Source organism: Salmo salar, chromosome 14, assembly GCF_965601325.2.
Source record: "Salmo salar chromosome 14, fSalSal1, whole genome shotgun sequence".
Classification (NCBI taxonomy): domain Eukaryota; kingdom Metazoa; phylum Chordata; class Actinopteri; order Salmoniformes; family Salmonidae; genus Salmo; species Salmo salar.
The window spans coordinates 71,945,299-71,967,016 of record NC_138304.1 but is presented as its reverse complement, the minus strand read 5'-3'; the positions used below and the strand labels follow the sequence as shown (position 1 = coordinate 71,967,016).

Here is a 21,718-nt window from a genome sequence, read left to right as displayed (position 1 = left end):
TTGAACGCACTGAAGTCGGAAGTCAGAGATTTCCGAGTTCCCAGTTGCTTTGAATGCGGCATTATATATGGTAGACATAATCATAATAACTAAAATGATCATACCTTTTGATGGTGGCAGAAGACATCTTGAATAGTTGTTTTGGGGTTGAAAAAAAACATGCTGAGAAATATCCAAGGAAAGTTTAATTTACTTGTGAATCACCCGAAGACACAGTCCAGCCTGAGGTCCCTGGCTATCCAAAATAAAATCAGTTGTTTTCAACAGAGGGCATAACAATTTTGAAAATGGCATGTGTAGTGAGAATATTTGACATTGTGCCAGCATGATTCATACCCCTATCCAAACATTCTATATCCTGTGTAGATTTAATAGTACTGTTTGTTCGTAAGGTGGCCATATGTCCACTCACTGTTTCATAACTACGACAACCTCATTGTTACTGTTTTCACAACCCAGTTTTCACTGATCATAAAAAGTGGGCAACTCGTTGCCCAGGATGCATTTCTCCTCTGCACCCTTTTCATCAATAGTGACAAGGTAGGCCACACCTCCGCTGGAACCATCTCGACTCATGGCCAATGAAAGTGCTGAGAGAGGAGAGGTGAAGAAAGAGAGCGAGTGAGAGCATATTATTGACAAATGACACATCTTAATAGCTTCTAATTCATGCTGTTTAGGTCATACCTGTATATCAACACATTTATTTTATTTTAAAAGTACACTTTTGGTCACTCACTGTTGACAACAAACTGTTGGCAGTCCTCTTTGCTCATGGCCTTCCGGTACTCTGCATCAACAAACCCATAGACGTAGGCGCTTCCGGAGCCCCCGACCGCAAAGGGTTGTCTGGACAACAGGCCATTCAGGGTCACATACACCTGGGAGGGGTCAATGAGAGGGGAATGCTTGAGCACAGCAACCTAGCAAACTCTGAAAAAGTTAAATATTATGCAGACTAGTGAACAACTGTGAGTTTGAGGCAGCTGAGTTTGATTCTGTAATTGTACTCATGGTACATTTTGTTGAGCAAACACTCAAAACGATTACAAAAAAAATTATATTTAAAATGACCTCTTCTAAGCTTTAGGGATCAGTTAAAATGTTCCAGATGCAAGAACATTTCCTGAAAGGGACACAAAAATCAATTAATACTGATTGGACTAGTGTTTATAGATGTGGCATTTCTATTTAACCAGCCTGTTACCAACCCTTAGTCAACTTTTGGAACGAATTGTGTTTGACCAGATACAATGCTATTTTACAGCAAACAAATTGGCAACAGACTTTCAGCACACTTATAGGGAAGGACATTCAACAAGCACAACACCTACACAAATTACTGATGATTGGCAAAGAGAAATGTATGATAAAAAGTTGTGGAAGCTATTTTGCTAGACTTCAGTGCAGCTTTTGACATTATTGATCATAGTCTGCTGCTGGATAAACGTATGTGTTATGGCTTTACACCCCCTGCTATATTGTGGATAAAGAGTTACCTGTCTTTTAAATATATATATATATATTTTACCTTTATTTAACTAGGCAAGTCAGTTAAGAACAAATTCTTATTTTCAATGACGGCCTAGGAACAGTGCCCCCTTGTTCGGGGGCAGAACGACAGATTTTTACCTTGTCAGCTCGGGGATTTTATCTTTCAACCTTCCGGTTACTAGTCCAATGCTTTAACCACTAGGCTACCTGCCGCCACAGAGGGTGTTCTTTAATGGAAGCTTCTCCAACATAATCCAGCTGTTTAGGCCCCATACTTAAAAAAAAATCTTTACTAAGGACATGCCTCTGTCTTTGAGGAAAGCCAGTGTGTCTATGTATGCGGATGACTCAACACTATACACATCAGCTACTACAGTGACTGAAATGACCGCAACACTTAACAAAGAGCTGAAGTTAGTTTCAGAATGGGTGGCAAGGAATAAGTTAGTCCTAAATATTTCAAAAACATACAGCATTGAATTTGGGACAAATCATTTTGGGACAAAACCTCAACTAAATCTTATAATGAATAATGTGGACATTGGGGCCTCCTGGGTGGTGCAGTGGTCTAAGGCACTGCATTGCAGTGCTAGCTGTGCCACCAGAGACTCTTGGTTCGAGCCCAGGCTCTGTTGCAACCGGGAGGCCCATGGGGTAGCACACAATTGGCCTAGTGTCGTCCAGGTTAGGGAGGGTTTGGCCGGCAGGGATATCCACACCAGCGACTCCTGTGGCAGGCTGGGTGCAGTGCACGCTGACCAGGTCGCTAGGTGTACGGTGTTTCCTCTGATACATTGGTGCGGCTGGCTTCCGGGTTGGATGCGTGCTGTGTTAAGAAGCAGTGTGGTTGGGTTGGGTTGTGTTTCAGAGGACGCATGGCTCTCGACCTTTGCCTCTGTGAGGGAGTTGTAGCGATGAGACAAGACAGTAACTACCAGCAATTGGGGAGAAAAAGGGGGGGGGTAAAAAAATAAATGAATAATGTGGAAGTTGAGGTGACTAAACTGCTTAGAGTAACCCTGTAGTGGTCAAAATGTATTATACAACAGTAGCTAAGATGGGGAGAAGTCTGTCCATAATAAAGAGCTGCTTTACCTTCCTAACAACATTATCAACAAGGCAGGTCCTACAGGCCCTAGTTTTGTCGCACCTGGACTATTGTTCAGTAGTGTGGTCAGGTGCCACAAAGAGGGACAAAGGAAAATTACAATTGGCTCAGAACAGGGCAGCACGGCTGGCCCTTAAAAGTACACGGGAAGCTAACATTAATAATATGCATGTCAATCTCTCATGGCTCAAAGTGGAAGAGAGATTGACTTCATCACTACTTGTTTTTGTAAGGAGTGCTGACAAACTGAATGTGCCGTGCTATCTGTTTAAACTACTAGCACAAAGCTCAGACATCCATGCATACCTCACAAGACATGCCACCAGAGTTCTCTTCACAATCCCCAAGTCTATGGGAAGCGGACAGTAGAGAGTATTGACTACATGGAACTCTATTCCACATCAGGTAACTGATGCAAGCAGTAGAATCAGATTTTTTAAAAACGATAATAATACACCTTAAGGAACAGCGGGGACTGTGAAGAGACACACACAGGTACAGACACACGCATACGCACACAAACGCTAACTCACGCACTCTACACACACGTACATCGTAATATTCTACATTTTGTAATTCTACATTTTGTTTTGTAGATATGTAGTGGTGTAATAATGTTATATGATTAACTGTTTTATCTTTTGTTTTATGTGTGATGTAAGTGCCTTAATGTGTTTGGACCCCAGAAAGAGTAGCTGCTGGATCCCTAATAAATACAAATACCAATGTAATGACTAACCTGTCCCCCTCCTCTCTTGTCCCACCCGGCAACAATGAGATGTGCTGACAGCTCTTCTTTGTACTTGTAGGAGATGTTTTTCACCAGAGTGGCAGCTGAACGAACTTGAGGATCCTCTCCAACCTCAATGCTGAGTTAAAGAGGTCACAAGTGACAGCTCAATAGCAGAATTCGTTAACTGCGTCTATATAAGCAAACCCCCATGGGAACACGTGAAAATGCACAGTGTGAGCCTAGAAACCTTTTCCATACATTTAACTCAACCAAAATGTGTTACACATAGCACTAGAGCTATTGCCGACCACAATAAATAGCCATGCAGTGGGTAATACCTGTGCACATCCAGCTGGTAGTTGACCATCTCAGCGATGGTCTGGGCGTCTGCAGCCGAGCCTGACAGGGCGCAGTAGATCTTGTCATGGAGGAGAGAGAGCTTGTTCATCACCCGGTTCACCACAGTCTCCCTATGAGGGATGGAGGGAAGAGGGGGGGATGGGTGGAGGGAGAACAGAGGGTTGAGGGAGGACTTTTTTAATGTTCATAGTAAATGATTGGTTCTCTAAGACTTGGAACAGCGACTTACCCAGCAGACACTCGAGAGTCAGAGCCCAGCACCACACCTCCATCAAACTCAATAGCAATGATGGTGGTCTGAAAACAAAGCACAGACACAATTTGGAGTAAGTGCTTTCCAAACTGGTTTAAGGGCATAATTAAATGACTCAATGGAATGACTAAACACAGTTAAGTTCACTTTGACACTAACCATTTGGAAAAGGCAATAGACTGCGTTTATACGTTAATAAAATAAACAAAAACAGAATGCAAACCCCAAGATTTTACAATGAGAACACTTCTCTAGGCTAATATCAATTCCAGGTCCAAACATGTCATTCAATTATACTCACCCCAGTTTTTACTTCTTCGGATAGCCACCCTGGCTCTGATGATTCTTCTAACATATTGAAGCACTTTAGTTTTGTGGCTGGTCGCGTTGATACCTGTGCAGTCCGCACGGTGTTTGAGAAGCCTAATGATTCAACGCGAAATGAAAAGAAAAAGAAAACACCAAACGACGCCTCATTTAGGACATACACGAACGATTACTATTCAACTGTACTGTTGTATTAAGAATCAACTCTTAAATATATTTGAGCAAGGAGCCGTCATTCATTTCTGTCTAGTCCACCATTTTCTGGAATAAACTGAAAATGAAAGTTACATTGTCAGTCACGAACCGGCCGTTGAGAGGCTGATATAATTTCTCAAGAAACGTTTACGTTTTTGGTTTGGCTCTGTACTCCAACAATTTGGATTTAAAATTATACAATGACTACGAGGTTAAAGTGTAGACTGTCAGCTTTCATTTGAGGGTGTTTTCCTCCATATCGGGTAAACCGTCTAGAAATGACAGCACTTTTTGTACATAGTCCCCCATTTTAGGGGACCAGAAGTATTGGGACACATTCACTTATATGTGTATTAAACTATTAAAAAGTTAAGTATTTGGGCTCATATGTATAGCACGCAATGCCTACACAAAGCACGTGACTGGATGCATTTTCTGTTTGTTTCGGATGTGTTTCAGATTATTTTGTGCCCAATAGAAATGAATGGTAAATAATGTACTGTGCCATTTGGGAGTCACTTTTATTGTAAATAAGAATAGAATATGTTTATAAACGTTCTACATTCATGTGGATGCTACCGTGATTACGGATAATCCTGAATGAATCGTGAATAATGATGAGTGAGAAAGTGCCAACCTCCCTTGTTATTGTAATGGTGAGGGGTTAGCATGTCTTGGGGGTATGATATTTGTGCATCTGTAACTTTCTCACTCATCATATAAAAGTTTTAAGTTGTACCAATATGTACTAATTGTAATGATTTGTATGTTGCTGCCTTGTAAATGTATAGGTTTAGATACAGACAGTTATGCATTAGTTATAATATTAACTAATTATCTATTGCTAATGATGCTTCAAATTAAATAGTGCTATTCCCTCAGAAATAGTCTACTCAATTATAGTGGGGACCTTCAGATTTACATATTTATAATCAAACACACTTACATGCAGTGTACACATATTTTTTACTTAAGATTTTATTGATTCCACCCAGAGGTCATTAGGTAAACAAATATAATGCACATAAACAAAACGAACACGGTGTAGATTATAAAACACATAGGCAGAACCTGAGATTTTCACATTGGTCTCTTGGAAATCATGACTGTTATTCTATCCGCAGTCCCAAAACTGATGTGAACAGTCAGGCATATGAACACCAAGTTCTGCATGTATGAACAACAGTGAACGATTGAGTGAAGAGTCATCTCACAGAGTGTCACTGATTGGTTGATTGTAGTGTCACTCTACTCATCGTGGAACTTGGGTAGTTTGTCTCCAGGGATGACCACATGCTCCACCCCCTCCTCGGTGATCACTACCAGGTGTGCCACGCCTCCGCTGACATTGTCTCTGCCCATAGCTAGGGCCAGAGCTAGGTGGGGTGAACAGGAGAAAAACAAGGGGGAGGAAAGAGAGGAAAATAGATCAGATGGCAGGTAGAGGTGGGTATGAGACCATATCTGTCCACGTTTTCAGGAACAGCTCTCTTGTGTTCCAGTGCCAATAATCCCATAGCAAACCCATCCTACAATCACTCTCCTGTCCCACCGGAAGATGTTTTCAATAAAATAAAATGAAAACAGTGCCATTCTAATAAAACAATGAAGCCTATGAGATTCTAAGGGAAAAATCAACTTTTACCATTTGTAGCAAACTGCAGGCACTCCTCTTTGCTCATGTCAGGTTTGTATTTGGCGTCGGCGTAACCGTAGATGTACGTGCTCCCTGATCCTCCGATGGTGAACGGCTGACTGAGTAACATACCGCCCAAGGCCACCGTGTAAACCTAGAGGTGAAATAACGGTTAGAAATTGCGTGTGTGTGTGTGTGTTCTATTCTATCGTGTTCTATTCTATGTCTGTTTGTTACACACCTGTGGCCCTTTCTTCCTATCCCAGCCTGCAGTGATGAAGCCGGCCTGCAGCTCCTCCTTGTTGTTGTAGCACAGCTCCTTCAACACGGACGCTGCTGCCTTCACCAGAGGAGGGGACTCCATCTGAATACTTATCACACAGGATAGACACAGAGAAGACATGTCATCCTTCAGGATCAGGATTATTCCACAGTTTGTTTCTATGTCTATTGTAGTTCAAGAGGCAGTAGCCTAGTGGTTAAGAGGTTTGGGCCAGTAACTGAAAAGTTGCTGGTTCGATTCCCCGAGCTGACTAGGTCAAAAAAATCTGCCACTGAGCAAGGCACTTAAGCCTAATTGCTCTCTGGATAAGAGCTTCTGGTAAATGTAGGCTGCACATTACTACTAAGATCAGATCTAAAATGGAGGTCTCCTTATTGCTGTTAATAATACAAATCAATCACACATCAATCAAGCTTCATTAGTCTGATATCAACAATCATGAGCTATGTTGAACCAGACAAGGACAGAGACAGGGACAGGGTGGTCCATACCTGTGAAAGGAGATCTGGAACTTGGCAGCCTTGGTGACGGCCTGAGCGTCTGCCAGGGAGCCGGCGATGCAGCAGAATATCCTGTCATGGACCTGGATCAGCTTGTTGATGGTCTTAGAGGACACGTAGCTCCTGTGGTGAAGTGGAGATAGAGACACATCAGAGACTCCTGTTGACACATTAGATAGAGACTCCTGGAGACACATTAGATAGAGACTCCTGGAGACACATTAGAGACTCCTGGAGACACATCAGAGACTCCTGGAGACACATCAGAGACCCCTGGAGACACATTAGATAGAGACTCCTGGAGACACATTAGATAGAGACTCCTGGAGACACATTAGAGACTCCTGGAGACACATCAGAGACTCCTGGTGACATATTAGATAGAGACTCCTGGAGACATATTAGATAGAGACTCCTGGAGACATATTAGATAGAGACTCCTGGAGACATATTAGATAGAGACTCCTGGTGACATATTAGATAGAGACTCCTGGAGACACATTAGATAGAGAGTCCTGGAGACATATTAGATAGAGACTCCTGGAGACATATTAGATAGAGACTCCTGGAGACATATTAGATAGAGACTCCTGGTGACACATTAGATAGAGACTCCTGGAGACACATTAGATAGAGACTCCTGGAGACACATTAGATAGAGACTCCTGGAGACATATTAGATAGAGGCTCCTGGTGACATATTAGATAGAGACTCCAGGAGACACATTAGATAGAGACTCCTGGAGACATATTAGATAGAGATTCCTGGAGACACATTAGATAGAGACTCCTGGAGACATATTAGATAGAGACTCCTGGAGACACATTAGATAGAGACTCCTGGAGACACATTAGATAGAGACTCCTGCACTTGTGAAGGTGGTAAATGACCTTTTAATGACGTCAGACCGAGGCTCTGCATCTGTCCTCGTGCTCCTAGATCTTAGTGCCGCTTTTGATACCATCGATCACCACATTCTTTTGGAGAGATTGGAAACCCAAATTGGTCTACATGGACAAGTTCTGGCCTGGTTTAGATCTTATCTGTCGGAAAGATATCAGTTTGTCTCTGTGAATGGTTTGTCCTCTGACAAATCAATTGTAAATTTCGGTGTTCCTCAAAGTTCCGTTTTAGGACCACTATTGTTTTCACTATATATTTTACCTCTTGGGGATGTCATTCGAAAACATAATGTTAAATTTCACTGCTATGCGGACGACACACAGCTGTACATTTCAATGAAACATGGTGAAGCCCCAAAATTGCCCTCGCTAGAAGCCTGTGTTTCAGACATAAAGAAGTGGATGGCTGCAAACTTTCTACTTTTAAACTCGGACAAAACAGAGATGTTTGTTCTAGGTCCCAAGAAACAAAGAGATCTTCTGTTGAATCTGACAATTAACCTGGATGGTTGTACAGTCGTCTCAAATAAAACTGTGAAGGATCTCGGCGTTACTCTGGACCCTGATCTCTCTTTTGAAGAACATATCAAGACTGTTTCAAGGACAGCTTTTTTCCATCTACGTAACATTGCAAAAATCTGAAACTTTCTGTCCAAAAATGACGAAGAAAAATTAATCCATGCTTTTGTTACTTCTAGGCTGGACTACTGCAATGCTCTACTTTCCGGCTACCCGGATAAAGCACTAAATAAACTTCAGTTAGTGCTAAATACGGCTGCTAGAATCCTGACTAGAACCAAAAAATTTGATCATATTACTCCAGTGCTAGCCTCCCTACACTGGCTTCCTGTTAAGGCAAGGGCTGATTTCAAGGTTTTACTGCTAACCTACAAAGCATTACATGGGCTTGCTCCTACCTATCTTTCTGATTTGGTCCTGCCGTACATACCTACACGTACGCTACGGTCACAAGACGCAGGCCTCCTAATTGTCCCTAGAATTTCTAAGCAAACGGCTGGAGGTAGGGCTTTCTCCTATAGAGCTCCATTTTTATGGAATGGTCTGCCTACCCATGTGAGAGACGCAGACTCAGTCTCAACCTTTAAGTCTTTACTGAAGACTTATCTCTTCAGTAGGTCCTATGATTAAGTATAGTCTGGCCCAGGAGTGTGAAGGTGAACGGAAAGGCTGGAGCAACGAACCCCCCCCCCTGCTGTCTCTGCCTTGCCGGTTCCCCTCTCTCCACTGGGATTCTCTGCCTCTAACCCTATTACGGGGGCTGAGTCACTGGCGTACTGGTGTTCTTCCATGCCGTCCATGGGAGGGGTGTGTCACTTGAGTGGGCTGAGTCACTGACGTGGTCTTCCTGTCTGGGTTGGCGCCCCCCCCCTTGGGTTGTGCCGTGGCGGAGATCTTTGTGGGCTATACTCGGCCTTGTCTTAGGACGGTAAATTGGTGGTTGGAGACATCCCTCTAGTGGTGTGGGGGCTGTGCTTTGGCAAAGTGGGTGGGGTTATATCCTTCCTATTTGGCCCTGTCTGGGGGTTTCATCGGATGGGGCCACAGTGTCTCCTGACCCCTCCTGTCTCAGCCTCCAGTATTTATGCTGCAGTAGTTTATGTGTCGGGGGGCTAGGGTCAGTCTGTTATATCTGGAGTATTTCTCTTGTCTTATCCGGTGTCCTGTGTGAATTTAAATATGCTCTCTCTAATTCTCTCTTTCTTTCTTTCTCTCGGAGGACCTGAGCCCAAGGACCATGCCTCAGGACTACCTGGCATGATGACTCCTTGCTGTCCCCAGTCCACCTGGCCGTGCTGCTGCTCCAGTTTCAACTGTTCTACCTGCGGCTATGGAACCCTGACCTGTTCACCGGACGTGCTTGTTGCACCCTCGACAACTACTATGATTATTATTATTTGACCATGCTGGTCATTTATGAACATTTAACATCTTGACCATGTTCTGTTATAATATCCACCCGGCACAGCCAGAAGAGGACTGGCCACCCCTCATAGCCTGGTTCCTCTCTAGGTTTCTTCCTAGGTTTTTGGCCTTTCTAGGGAGTTTTTCCTAGGGAGTTTTTCCTAGCCACCGTGCTTCTTTCACATGCATTGCTTGCTGTTTGGGGTTTTAGGCTGGGTTTCTGTACAGCACTTTGAGATATCAGCTGATGTACGAAGGGCTATATAAATACATTTGATTTGATTTGATTTAGATAGAGACTCCTGGTGACATATTAGATAGAGACTTTTGGAGACACATTAGATAGAGACTCCTGGAGACACATTAGATAGAGACTCCTGGAGACACATTAGATAGAGACTCCTGGAGACACATTAGATAGAGACTCCTGGAGACACATTAGATAGAGACTCCTGAAGACACATTAGATAGAGACTCCTGGAGACACATTAGATAGAGACTCCTGGAGACACATTAGATAGAGACTCCTGGAGACATATTAGATAGAGACTCCTGGAGACACATTAGATAGAGACTCCTGGAGACATATTAGATAGAGACTCCTGGTGACATATTAGATAGAGACTCCTGGAGACACATTAGATAGAGACTCCTGGAGACACATTAGATAGAGACTCCTGGAGACACATTAGATAGAGACTCCTGGAGAAACATTAGGAAGAGACTCCTAGTGACACGTTCCAATGTATATATTGCTATAAGTGATGGCTGATTTATTTAATATGTTGCCTGTCACAGACTTGATCATAAAGACATAGAGGAAAGGAGGGGCAATATGATTCATTTGGTTCCAGGTGTTGAAGGTCCTCCTTACCCTCCGATGGACGCCCTGGAATCTGAGCCAATGATAACCCCTCCATTGAATGTCACCGCCAAGATGGTGGTCTGTAGATTTTAAAAATCAGTAATAAATTAATAATCAGTTAGATGGGGTGAGCTTACAATTACAATATAATATATAGTAATATATTTGTCTGATAATATATTTATGACATATTTATAATATACTGCTCAAAAACATAAAGGGAACACTTAAACAACACAATGTAACTCCAAGTCAATCACACTTCTGTGAAATCAAACTGTCCACTTAGGAAGCAACACTGATTGACAATAAATTTCACATGCTGTTGTGCAAATGGAACAGACAACAGGTGGAAATTATAGGCAATTAGCAAGACACCCCCAATAAAGGAGTGGTTCTGCAGGGGGTGACCACAGACCACTTCTCAGTTCCTATGCTTCCTGGCTGATGTTTTGGTCACTTTTGAATGCTGGCGGTGCTTTCACTCTAGTGGTAGCATGAGACGGAGTCTACAACCCACACAAGTGGCTCAGGTAGTGCAGCTCATCCAGGATGGCACATCAATGCGAGCTGTGGCAAGAAGGTTTGCTGTGTCTGTCAGCGTAGTGTCCAGAGCATGGAGGCGCTACCAGGAGACAGGCCAGTACATCAGGAGACATGGAGGAGGCCGTAGGAGGGCAACAACCCAGCAGCAGGACCGCTACCTCCGCCTTTGTGCCAGGAGGAGCAGGAGGAGCACTACCAGAGCCCTGCAAAATGACCTCCAGCAGGCCACAAATGTGCATGTGTCTGCTCAAACGGTCACAAACAGACTCCACGAGGGTGGTATGAGGGTCCGACGTCCACAGGTGGGGGTTGTGCTTACAGCCCAACACCGTGCAGGACGTTTGGCATTTGCCAGAGAACACCAAGATTGGCAAATTCGCCACTGGCGCCCTGTGCTCTTCACAGATGAAAGCAGGTTCACACTGAGCACGTGACAGACGTGACAGAGTCTGGAGACGCCGTGGAGAACGTTCTGCTGCCTGCAACATCCTCCAGCATGACCGGTTTGGCGGTGGGTCAGTCATGGTGTGGGGTGGCATTTCTTTGGGGGGCCTCCATGTGCTGGTCAGAGGTAGCCTGACTGTCATTAGGTACCGAGATGAGATCCTCAGACCCCTTGTGAGACCATATGCTGGTGCGGTTGGCCCTGGGTTCCTCCTAATGCAAGACAATGCTAAACCTCATGTGGCTGGAGTGTGTCAGCAGTTCCTGCAAGAGGAAGGCATTGATGCTATGGACTGGCCCGCCCGTTCCCCAGACCTGAATCCAATTGAGCACATCTGGGACATCATGTCTCGCTCCATCCACCAACGCCACGTTGCACCACAGACTGTCCAGGAGTTGGCGGATGCTTTAGTCCAGGTCTGGGAGGAGATCCCTCAGGAGACCATCCGCCACCTCATCAGGAGCATGCCCAGGCGTTGTAGGGAGGTCATACAGGCACATGGAGGCCACACACACTACTGAGCCTCATTTTGACTTGTTTTAAGGACATTATATCAAAGTTGGATCAGCCTGTAGTGTGGTTTTCCACTTTAATTTTGAGTGTGACTCCAAATCCAGACCTCCATGGGTTGATAAATTGGATTTCCATTGATTATTTTTGTGTGATTTTGTTGTCAGCACATTCAACTATGTAAAGAAAAAAAGTATTTAATAAGATTATTTCTTTCATTCAGATCTAGGATGTGTTGTTTAACTGTTCCCTTTATTTTTTTGAGCAGTGTATATTATTTAAGGTTAGTTTTCCTAAAGTTTACAGTCAATGGATAAACTATGGTTGGGATCTGGGGAGGCTAAACTGATCCCAGATCAGTGGTAAAGTGTAGGCTAATTTATACCCTGAGTTTGAGTTGCAGATGAACGACTCAAAAACGAAAGTAAATTCAGCACTTTGTTCGTCAGAAAATATGAAATAAGTCTATTATTATCAAGTTAAATGTATAAACGTTTTCCTTGAAGGTTCAGCTTTAGGCTACTGAGATGAATTTATGACAAAAATCAACAAGGCAACCTAGAATTAAAACCCTCACTGTAAATTCGGCTACGTCCTTCCCAAAATGTACTGTTAATCGCAGCTTCAATTTACCATTATCAGGTACAAAATATGAAAAACAATTAACTTACGCCAGTGCTAACTCCTTTGATTTGAGAGTCCATAAAGTGTCTTTCCAGTATTTTCCGAAAACCGATGAAAAATTCGGATAAAACTGCGTCCCTCAGTCACATACAGTCACACCATGTCAAGAAAATAGCGACCTCTTCAGGGACTTGAAATGCGCGACTGTAGTGAAGTCAAAATCTAACCACTGAGTGCAAAATAAAGTTCTTCAGGTATGGCGCTAACAAATGTTGTCGAAACACCTGCATCGGGATTTAATTTTGAGAACGTCTCCAGGTATGATTTCCCTTTTATCTTTAAGGATAATAACATTTCGTATTTTTTTGGTAAATAGTAAACTTCGTAATAATCTCTTCGCATACCAAGCCTATATCAAAAGTGAAAGTAACGTATCTTGTATAATCGTGTAAATATTCTTTCTAAAAAAGACCAGGAAGTCTACATAATTGTAAAGGTTGAATTTGATTCTTTCTGCATTTTCTTCTAATGAAAGTCATACTTCTATGTGTTAGTCAGCTGATTGTAATTGTATTGATCTGGTCATCGTTAGACAGGGCTTTTCTTAGTAAGATTTTGTGCTACACTATTGGTATTATGTTACAGTGTGTTTGATTAGTCTGTATCTTTATCAAATAGAAATGTTGCTCTGGAGGGTCTGCTTGAGGGAGGACACACCAAGGCACCTAAGCCTATGAAGACAGGGACCACCATAGCTGGAGTAGTGTGCAAGGTGAGAGTGATGTCCACTGATAAAGGGCAGGCATCTCTAATAAGTGGAAGACTCCATATAGTGGGAGTATTTCAGTACATTTTACATAGTGATATATTATTATGATCCTTGCCTGTCTTTATGTGACTTAAAAAAAAATACAATAATGATGGAAATGAATTGTGTATACTGATAGTGAAATGGAGTGTTGTTTGGGTCATTGTTTGTGCAGGATGGAGTGGTTCTGGGAGCAGACACGCGGGCCACCTCAGGTGAAGTCGTGGCTGATAAGATGTGTGCCAAGATCCACTACATCTCCCCCAATATGTAGTGAGTAGATCTACACCTGTTGAAGGGATAGTCCATGTGTGACTTATGTTTAGAATGGAATTGATTGTCATGTGTGGAAGAGAGAAGTGAAAGAGTAGTGAACAAATGTAGTCTCACTTTAATTTGAGATATCCATGCCCACACATCCATTGTTCTCCTGACCTCTCCTGTTTACTCCCTCTCTCAGCTGCTGTGGTGCAGGAACTGCAGCGGATACCGAGAAGACCACCGACATGCTCTCCTCCAACCTTACCATCTTTTCTATGACCAGCGGCAGGAACCCACGTGTCGTGATGGCAGTAAACATATTACAGGACATGCTATTCAGGTGTGTGTGTGTGTATCTTTAAAACTCTCCAATACAGCAGTGGTTACCAACTCCGGTTCTCGTGTAACCCCAGCAGTACACATTGTTGTTGAAGCCCCAGACAAACACACCTCATTCAACTTGTCAAGGGGTTGATGATTAGTAGAATCAGGTGTGTTTGTCCGGAGCCACAACAGAAATGTGTACTGTTGGAGGTACTCAACAATTGAGTTGAGAACCACTGCATTAGAACAACTGCAATCTGCAGTTCAAAAAACGAAAAAGCGGACACCCTGCCACTGATTTGGTAAACAGCTGGGGGATGGGGCTGGAGAAATGTAACCACTCTCAAATTCATACACAGAGTTATGGATGTAAGGACTGACCATCCGTGAGGTCAAAATTATATATATTTTTTACCATGTCCTAGATTCAATCAGTTCAGCGTTAACCTGCGATAACCAACAATCACATAGCATATAATTAAGGAATAAGTTCAGAGGAGGTGTGGTATACGGCCAATATACCACGGCTAAGGGCTGTTCTTATGCACAACACAACACGGAGTGCCTGGATACAGCCCTTAGCCGTGTTACAGTATATTGGCCATATACCACCAACCTCAAAGATGCCTTATTGATATTATAAACTATTATAAACATGATTAGAACAGTAAAAAAAAAATGTTTTGTCATATCTGTGGTATACGGTCTGATATGTCAGCCAATCAACATTCAGCACTCGAACCACCCAGTTTCTAATTGTTTTTATTCAGGCGATGTCAGAGGTGTAACTGTGTTGGAGCTGGCAAATCGGTGAGCAGCTGCTCATGTGGTCAAATACAAAATCACTAAACAAAATAATAAGGATTTTTATCAGCCTAATCAAGGTGTAGAATAGATTACATCACACATTCCAGTGTTCGAACACGGCTGCATGGTATTTCTACTAATGCATCCTATGGCAATGTCTGCGATATGTACAGTATAATGCCAGGTGCCGCATCTGGGTTTGACAGCTCCAATGCAGTTACACCTCAGACATCGCCTAAACAAAAACAATGATATGCTATGCAGTTGTCAGTTATTGTGGGTTAAAGCTGAACTGATTGAATTTAGGCCCATGTTTTGAGGCTATACAGTGTTTATTTAGAATTACATTGTTTACAAACATTGGAGTAAAAAAGTATTCTATTTTGGGTTCTGCTACGGGTACGACAGTTGAACTAAGCTCATGAGGTATTTATAAGTTATATTCTTCAAGAATCAATGGGTACATATCATTGATTTAAAAGTCCAAAAATGGATGTAGCAATTGCAGATGGCCCCTTTAAGCATCCCATTCTGTTGAAATAACTCACCTCATCCACCACTATAGCCGCTCCAATGTAACCGCCTTTCATGTCAGATAGGTTTGATTCAAAATAGTCATTCTTGTTTGTTCATAATGTATGTCATATGTGTGTGTTTAGGTACCGGGGCCAGATAGGGGCCAGTCTAATCCTAGGAGGGGTGGACTGTACTGGCAATCACCTCTACACAGTGGGGCCCTATGGGAGCATAGACAATGTGCCATACCTTGCAATGGGTGAGGGACTGCTACTGTGTCAAGCAAACATAAGCATACATCCATATACTGCTATTGTGTGGGCCATTATTAGTTGATTCATCGACTAGTCATGAATAATCTATAAATAATGACATTTAATTGATTCCTATTTGTGTTTTGTGTAGGGTCTGGTGACTTGGCCGCTCTGGGGATTCTGGAGGATAGATTCAAACCTAATATGGAGGTGAGTGACTTTTCCTTAGGCAGGCTAGGGGTTGTCGTACATGTAGTTCATATGCCATCACATCGATAGACTTCAAGTCTCAAGAGTTAAGTCATTGGACTCACCATAAAGAAGGCATCAGATTTGTTTACATTAAGCTGGATGTATTACAGACCTTCCTCCCCCATTCCAGTCCCTTCACTCACTCTTCATCCCTATGCCCTTCTAGTTGGAGGAGGCTAAGGAGTTGGTCCGGGATGCCATCCACTCTGGCATCATGAGTGACCTGGGCTCAGGCAACAACATAGATATCTGTGTCATCACGAAACAGGGGGTGGACTACATCAGGCCGTACCAGGAGTCAGAGTATAAAGACAAGAGGTAAATTGTTTTCACATCCTCAGATTCTGCTTCAACTATTATTCTAGACAGCATATTTGAGATTTTTTTTGTTTGTTGACAGAACAGTGATTAATTTCTATCTTATCTCTCTCTCTCTCTCTCTCTCTCTCTACTCTTTGCTCTTTCTCTTACTCAGGCAGAGAAGATACAAGTATCGCCCAGGTACAACATCTATTTTGACAGAGAAAATAGTCCCTCTGGAGCTGGAGGTAGTGCAGGAGACAGTCCAGCGGATGGATACCGCCTGAACCTGAGCACTCAGAAACGACAAAGATACAGTCACAGAGGCTTATCACAATATTCAGACATAAAATCAGTGAATACAATACACCTAATAATGACAAGATGTGACTACTAGGTGACACTACAATGCAAAGCCATAAAAAAAACATTGTCACATAAAGATCTTAGTTCAATGAACTGTAGTCAGCAATACATTTTGAACAGGTATAGTAGGCCTAGGCCATAGCTGTGTCTATATGCACTGGGTGAAATATTGGAAAGTGATTGATTGAATAAAAGGTCTTTATTATTTTTCATGAATACGTGTTTGAGTTTTTCCTCCTCACTTTTAGCTTTCCACTTTCCTTATAGCAGTTTCAGCTCACAGAATCTTAATGTTTTTTTTTTTTTTTATATTATTGCCATGGTCCACCAATGAAGAATATGCCCGCTATTACAATCCAGGAGATTTAGATATTTCAAATGTAATACAGCATAACATTTATACTGAACAAAAATATAAACGCAACATGCAACAATTTCAATGATTTTGCTGAGTTACAGTTCATATAAGGAAATCAGTCAATGGAAATAAATGCATTAGGCCCTAATCTATAGATTTCACATGACTGGGCAGGGGCACAGCCATGGGTGGGAAACAGCTCTGGTGGACATTCCTGCAGTCAGAATGCCAATTACACGCTCCCTCAAAATTTGAGACATCTGTGGCATTGTGTTGTGTGACAAAACATTTTAGAGTGGACTATTATTGCCCCCAGCACAAGGTACACCTGTGTAATGATCATGTTGTTTAATCAGCTTGATATGCCAGATGGATGGATTATCTTGACAAAATATAAAATGCTCACTTACATGGATGTAAACACATTTGTGCACAACATTTCAGAGAAATAAGCTGGAAATTTCCTGGTATCTTTCATTTCAGCTCATGAAACATGGGACGAGCACTTTACATGTTTAATTTATATTTTCGTTCATTGTAGTTCTCTACCTGTGACTCTTTGTGAGTGACTCCTTGAGCACGGTAAACCTCTAACAGGTAAGTCTTCATATTTACTGATGACGACCCACAAATTATACTCTGCGATTGGCCAAATGTGTGATACGTTTTCAGCCAGTTTACTGTATATTGTGAGAAATCATGTCAAAACTTAATGTCTATTAACAATTGTTTATCCGTATGACTAGGGATGGTTAGGCTATAGTCAAATAATACTCGGAATGAGTACGCATATTATAAGTAACAGTTGGGTTACTTTTTCGATTAGGAATGAAAATGTATATTAAAAACCCTTTCGGTTTCGTTTGCATTAGGAAATATATTTCCTTGACGCGTCAGAGCGAAGTCAAGCTGTATTTTCGCTTTCAAATTTTATTAAGATACAGTCTACATTCTTATATTTGATTTAATCATTATGGCACTTTTCGACGTAAGTGGTTATAAGTCCCACGCGGGACTTCGTGGGCAGATTCTTGGAACAGGAGTAGGGCATCTTGTTGACCGACCGAATCAGGAATTTGCTGTCCCGGTTGGAGTGGATGTGAGTATTTTACGCGTCTTTCATTCTGCAGTTCGTTTCTGTTTCTTCTGTGACAATTATATGGTGATCTAATGTGTCCTATGTGAAGTGAACTATACCTTACTAAAGCACGGTTCAATGGAGACTCACAACTCACCTCAAGCACACTTTTACGCACGCACAAACATACGCGCACACGCATGTATACCACCTGACAAAATGTTGACAAGAGCTGCTGTCTCACATTTTTTTAAACGATTGGATCAATCTATTTCTCAGTCCCCCTCTATATTTCGCTCTTTCTCTCCAGCCTTCAGGGTTCCTGAAGTCATGCAGCCGTGAAGGTGGCGTGTCCATAGATCTGAACCATGGTACTACTACACTGGCTTTCACATTTCGCCATGGTGTCATTGTGGCTGTGGACTCCAGGGCCTCAGCCGGCAGCTACATTGGTAAACATCACATTCCATAGGGATTCGTTTTTAGTCTATAATTTCTGTCATACACTTGTGTTCATATGACAATACTGTGCCTCTACACAGTAAGAAACTAGTAATAGCGTTCCACTGTTACTACTATATTGTGAGCACTAAAACATCTACAAGTGGTAATTGTAAGATCATCCATTTTGATGTGATTTACCTTGGAACGTTGATGTGATCAGCCTTGAGTTGGTCCATTACATTTTTCCAGCAGCAGTCGGAGACACATCCAACACGTCAGATGCAGAATTGATCTCTGGGAGATCTGTAACCGAACATAAAGAAATCATTCTCTAACCTCTTTGCCATGCATTTGTCTTTCCCTGCAGCGTCGAAGGAGGCTAACAAGGTGATAGAGATCAATCCTTACCTGCTGGGGACCATGTCTGGTAGTGCTGCTGACTGCCAGTACTGGGAGAGACTGCTGGCTAAGGAGTGCAGGTCTGTTAAAACTTGTCTCTGTGGGATTGAGTCCTGCTATACAGTTACATGGTGTTAATATCATAATCATTGATGCCTGTCTGTGTAAGTCTGTCTGTCTGTCAGGCTTATGCACAAGGGGAGGGCCATAAAATGTACTAATGAATGTAATTTCCATACACTCAAAACAAATGCATGGGACGTAAAGTAAGCACAGCACAACCATATCAATATCAACCAGTAACTTTGTAGTTACCATCTACTTAACGTTTTGGCCAAAATTGTTATCTAGACTAGCCCTCTCCTGTATTGGTGTTAATGACATGCTTCCAAGCCACATTAATGCCTTTATGTACTCGGTGAGTCAAAATGTATCTGGAAGTAAACCAGTGTTTCAGCACTCTGACTGCCTTGTCTCATACAGTGACTGACCATCTCTTTGTGTCTCAGGCTGTACAAACTGAGGAACAAGCAGAGGATCTCAGTGTCTGCAGCCTCTAAGCTGCTGTGTAACATGATGCTGGGATACAGAGGCATGGGCCTCTCCATGGGCAGCATGATCATTGGCTGGGACAACAAGGTACAGGGTGGGTGGGAGGAGTGGGGTTTGTGTGTGCCTGTGGTATGTGTGTGTCTGTGCGTGCGTGTGTTTATTTGAAAACCTTATTTTATAGCCAAAATGTTCATCCTGATGGTACCTACATTTTTTGAGTACCATTGGAGAGTCTCCAGTTGTCATGTCTATTGATGAGTATTGATTTATTTGTCTTGCTGTCCAGGGCCCTGGTTTGTACTACGTGGATGATAACGCCACACGTCTCTCTGGTCGTATGTTCTCTACTGGTTGTGGTAGCAGCTATGCGTACGGAGTGGTGGACAGCGGCTACCGTGAGGACATGACGGTAGAGGAGGCGTACGAGCTGGGCCGCCGCGGCATCACCCACGCCACACACAGAGACGCCTACTCTGGAGGAGTGGTCAACCGTGAGTGACCTTGTTCTGAACCTATACTCATTCTATAATGATTCATTTGACTCGACTTATTAATAACTAAGTCAGTTCATGTGAGACCATGTGAAGCATAGATAGGTGCAGGTTTGAGTTTGATGTATGTTGAGATATTGTTTGTTTGTTGTGTAAATTCCAGGTGTGAATTCCACTCACGAGGTTATAACTAAATATACAATTATAATCTAATCTCATAAGGATGTATCCATAGTAAAAAGTAGTCATATGCTGAATCCATAGGAAATTACAATGTAAACAATACCTTTAAAATGTATTTATGTGTAACTGTGTCTGTGTTTGTCCAGTGTACCACATGCAGGAGGACGGCTGGATAAAGGTGTGTAAGGAGGACGTGTCAGAGCTGATCCACCGCTACAGGAAGGGCATGTTCTGATCATAGATCCGTTTCTACAGACACACTGTGTTCTCTATCAACTGATCCCAGCACTGCTTCAAATAAAGACAGTTTTCAAACTGCATCCTCTGGATTGTTTAACCTGAAGGTCTTACATGCCGTCACAACTTGCTGCAACTGTTACCAGTCCTATTAAAATTATTATTTACCAGTGCCAGTCATTGGAAAAGGTTTGTAGGATTGTTTAATACAATACTAATACTACAAACCTTGATTTTTATTTTCTTTGTAAAGTCTGTTGAGACTTGTGAAATACACTTGACAATTTTGTAACCTGAAGAGTTTTAGTCAAATGTTTTAGCCTACTAAACGGTCAAATAACATAACCTCATAACCAACAGTTGGAGGAGGAAGTAAAATTCAGAGTCCGTATAGTTTTGCCTAGCGTATCTGCCTCCAACAAACTGTTTCCTGAAACACAAATACATGTCCCAAACCAGTCGGATGTGTTTGCCCAGGTATCTTTTGGTTGTCACCATTCTGTACATTTCCACCTTAGTATAGGAGTTAATTGTACAAATGAAATTCTACAACCAAAATGTTTGTGATATCAGAGGAAGTTTTAAATTAATGGAATGAATTTGCCATAAAACCTGAAGAAGCCTATTTCTCCCGTATTATGTTCATTTTCTCAGCTTGATAAATGGGTCACTGTGGATATGAATGGTGTGTGCTGTAGTTACATGGGGAGTATTCTACAGTTCCCAGTGGGTTATTATAGAGAATTACATCCCTTACACAAACTACATTCCATAAAATAGTCTACCAACATTAATATTATCTGTTGCCAAGCAGGATTCTGTGCAACAGGTCTTGGTGAATAACATGATAGGCTATTACATTTCAGCCCTAGAGGGCAGAAGTACTGCTACAGCTGCTCTGTTCTCCCTGGCAGTTTATTGATCAATAAATATAATTGATTCATCGGCCAGAGTTCACTCACCTGTTTTCCAGGTCTGAATCAGTCCCTGATTAGTAGAGAATGATAACTAGCAGTGCTGTGGACCTCCAGACAAGCATGATTTATTCTAGTCTCTATCATATGATCATGTTCAGGACAAAATAGACAGTGCAGAGATTATCTATTTTAATAAGCATTTTATTCAAACATCTTTCATACAGGTCAACAAAATATCTCAAACGTTATTTATTCAAAAGCCTATTACAAAAGAATTGTGGAACTCCTACACCTACAGTACACTAAACAGTACCCAAAATGAGTATAGGCCCCTATTTAGTTACGCCTGTTGTTGTTAACAGCCAGTGCTTGATTTGGACTCAGATAGGTGCCGGTACTCAAAGAAACAGTGTAGAGATGACCCCTTTTCTAAGAAGCATTTTATTAAAACATTTACATATCAGAC

At 42.2% G+C, this 21,718-nt stretch overlaps 4 protein-coding genes across 5 annotated transcripts; 2 read left to right on the top strand and 2 right to left on the bottom strand.

The window, feature by feature from the left end:
• Window positions 1-170: 170 nt before the first annotated feature.
• Window positions 171-4,561, bottom strand: psmb9a (proteasome 20S subunit beta 9a). 2 transcript variants are annotated; one of them, NM_001123714.1, is given in 6 exon segments: window positions 171-590; window positions 740-881; window positions 3,342-3,471; window positions 3,674-3,805; window positions 3,925-3,992; window positions 4,250-4,506. In NM_001123714.1, coding segments are annotated over 6 exon segments (654 nt in total). In that variant the 5' UTR covers window positions 4,304-4,506; the 3' UTR covers window positions 171-462.
• An 869-nt stretch (window positions 4,562-5,430) lies between these two features.
• Window positions 5,431-13,026, bottom strand: psmb12 (proteasome 20S subunit beta 12). The gene is made up of 6 exons (XM_014141748.3): window positions 12,753-13,026; window positions 10,590-10,660; window positions 6,881-7,012; window positions 6,348-6,477; window positions 6,116-6,260; window positions 5,431-5,846 (listed from the first exon to the last, which is right to left on the bottom strand). The coding sequence occupies exons 1-6, from the start codon at window positions 12,783-12,785 to the stop codon at window positions 5,719-5,721; spliced, it is 639 nt and encodes a 212-aa protein (XP_013997223.1). The 5' UTR covers window positions 12,786-13,026; the 3' UTR covers window positions 5,431-5,718.
• psmb13a (proteasome 20S subunit beta 13a) lies at window positions 12,781-16,809 on the top strand. The gene is made up of 8 exons (XM_014141746.2): window positions 12,781-13,023; window positions 13,384-13,477; window positions 13,689-13,786; window positions 13,974-14,114; window positions 15,565-15,680; window positions 15,827-15,885; window positions 16,094-16,245; window positions 16,403-16,809. The coding sequence occupies exons 1-8, from the start codon at window positions 12,962-12,964 to the stop codon at window positions 16,512-16,514; spliced, it is 834 nt and encodes a 277-aa protein (XP_013997221.1). The 5' UTR covers window positions 12,781-12,961; the 3' UTR covers window positions 16,515-16,809.
• Window positions 16,810-17,836: 1,027 nt separating this feature from the next.
• psmb8a (proteasome 20S subunit beta 8A) lies at window positions 17,837-20,960 on the top strand. The gene is made up of 6 exons (NM_001123535.1): window positions 17,837-18,050; window positions 18,340-18,481; window positions 18,841-18,952; window positions 19,382-19,511; window positions 19,711-19,915; window positions 20,245-20,960. Exons 1-6 carry the CDS (start codon window positions 17,925-17,927, stop codon window positions 20,331-20,333), a joined length of 804 nt encoding a protein of 267 aa, NP_001117007.1. The 5' UTR covers window positions 17,837-17,924; the 3' UTR covers window positions 20,334-20,960.
• Window positions 20,961-21,718: the final 758 nt, after the last annotated feature.

Excerpts from the sequence above, each read along its gene's own strand:
- psmb9a (XM_082960639.1), bottom strand. The coding sequence starts at position 4,303 with ATGTTAGAAGAATCATCAGAGCCAGGGTGGCTATCCGAAGAAGTAAAA. Across the intron at positions 3,806-3,924 it reads GACTCTCGAGTGTCTGCTGG|GGAGACTGTGGTGAACCGGG; the intron begins GTAAGTCGCTGT and ends CATCCCTCATAG. Across the intron at positions 3,472-3,673 it reads TACCAGCTGGATGTGCACAG|CATTGAGGTTGGAGAGGATC; the intron begins GTATTACCCACT and ends TCTTTAACTCAG.
- psmb12 (XM_014141748.3), bottom strand. The coding sequence starts at position 12,785 with ATGGACTCTCAAATCAAAGGAGTTAGCACTGGC. Across the intron at positions 7,013-10,589 it reads TCCAGGGCGTCCATCGGAGG|GAGCTACGTGTCCTCTAAGA; the intron begins GTAAGGAGGACC and ends ACTTCACCACAG. Across the intron at positions 6,261-6,347 it reads ATAGGAAGAAAGGGCCACAG|GTTTACACGGTGGCCTTGGG; the intron begins GTGTGTAACAAA and ends TTTCACCTCTAG.
- psmb13a (XM_014141746.2), top strand. The coding sequence starts at position 12,962 with ATGGCGCTAACAAATGTTGTCGAAACACCTGCATCGGGATTTAATTTT. Across the intron at positions 13,024-13,383 it reads AATTTTGAGAACGTCTCCAG|AAATGTTGCTCTGGAGGGTC; the intron begins GTATGATTTCCC and ends TTTATCAAATAG. Across the intron at positions 13,787-13,973 it reads TACATCTCCCCCAATATGTA|CTGCTGTGGTGCAGGAACTG; the intron begins GTGAGTAGATCT and ends TCCCTCTCTCAG.
- psmb8a (NM_001123535.1), top strand. The coding sequence starts at position 17,925 with ATGGCACTTTTCGACGTAAGTGGTTATAAGTCCCACGCGGGACTTCGT. Across the intron at positions 18,482-18,840 it reads CTCAGCCGGCAGCTACATTG|CGTCGAAGGAGGCTAACAAG; the intron begins GTAAACATCACA and ends CTTTCCCTGCAG. Across the intron at positions 18,953-19,381 it reads CTGCTGGCTAAGGAGTGCAG|GCTGTACAAACTGAGGAACA; the intron begins GTCTGTTAAAAC and ends TTTGTGTCTCAG.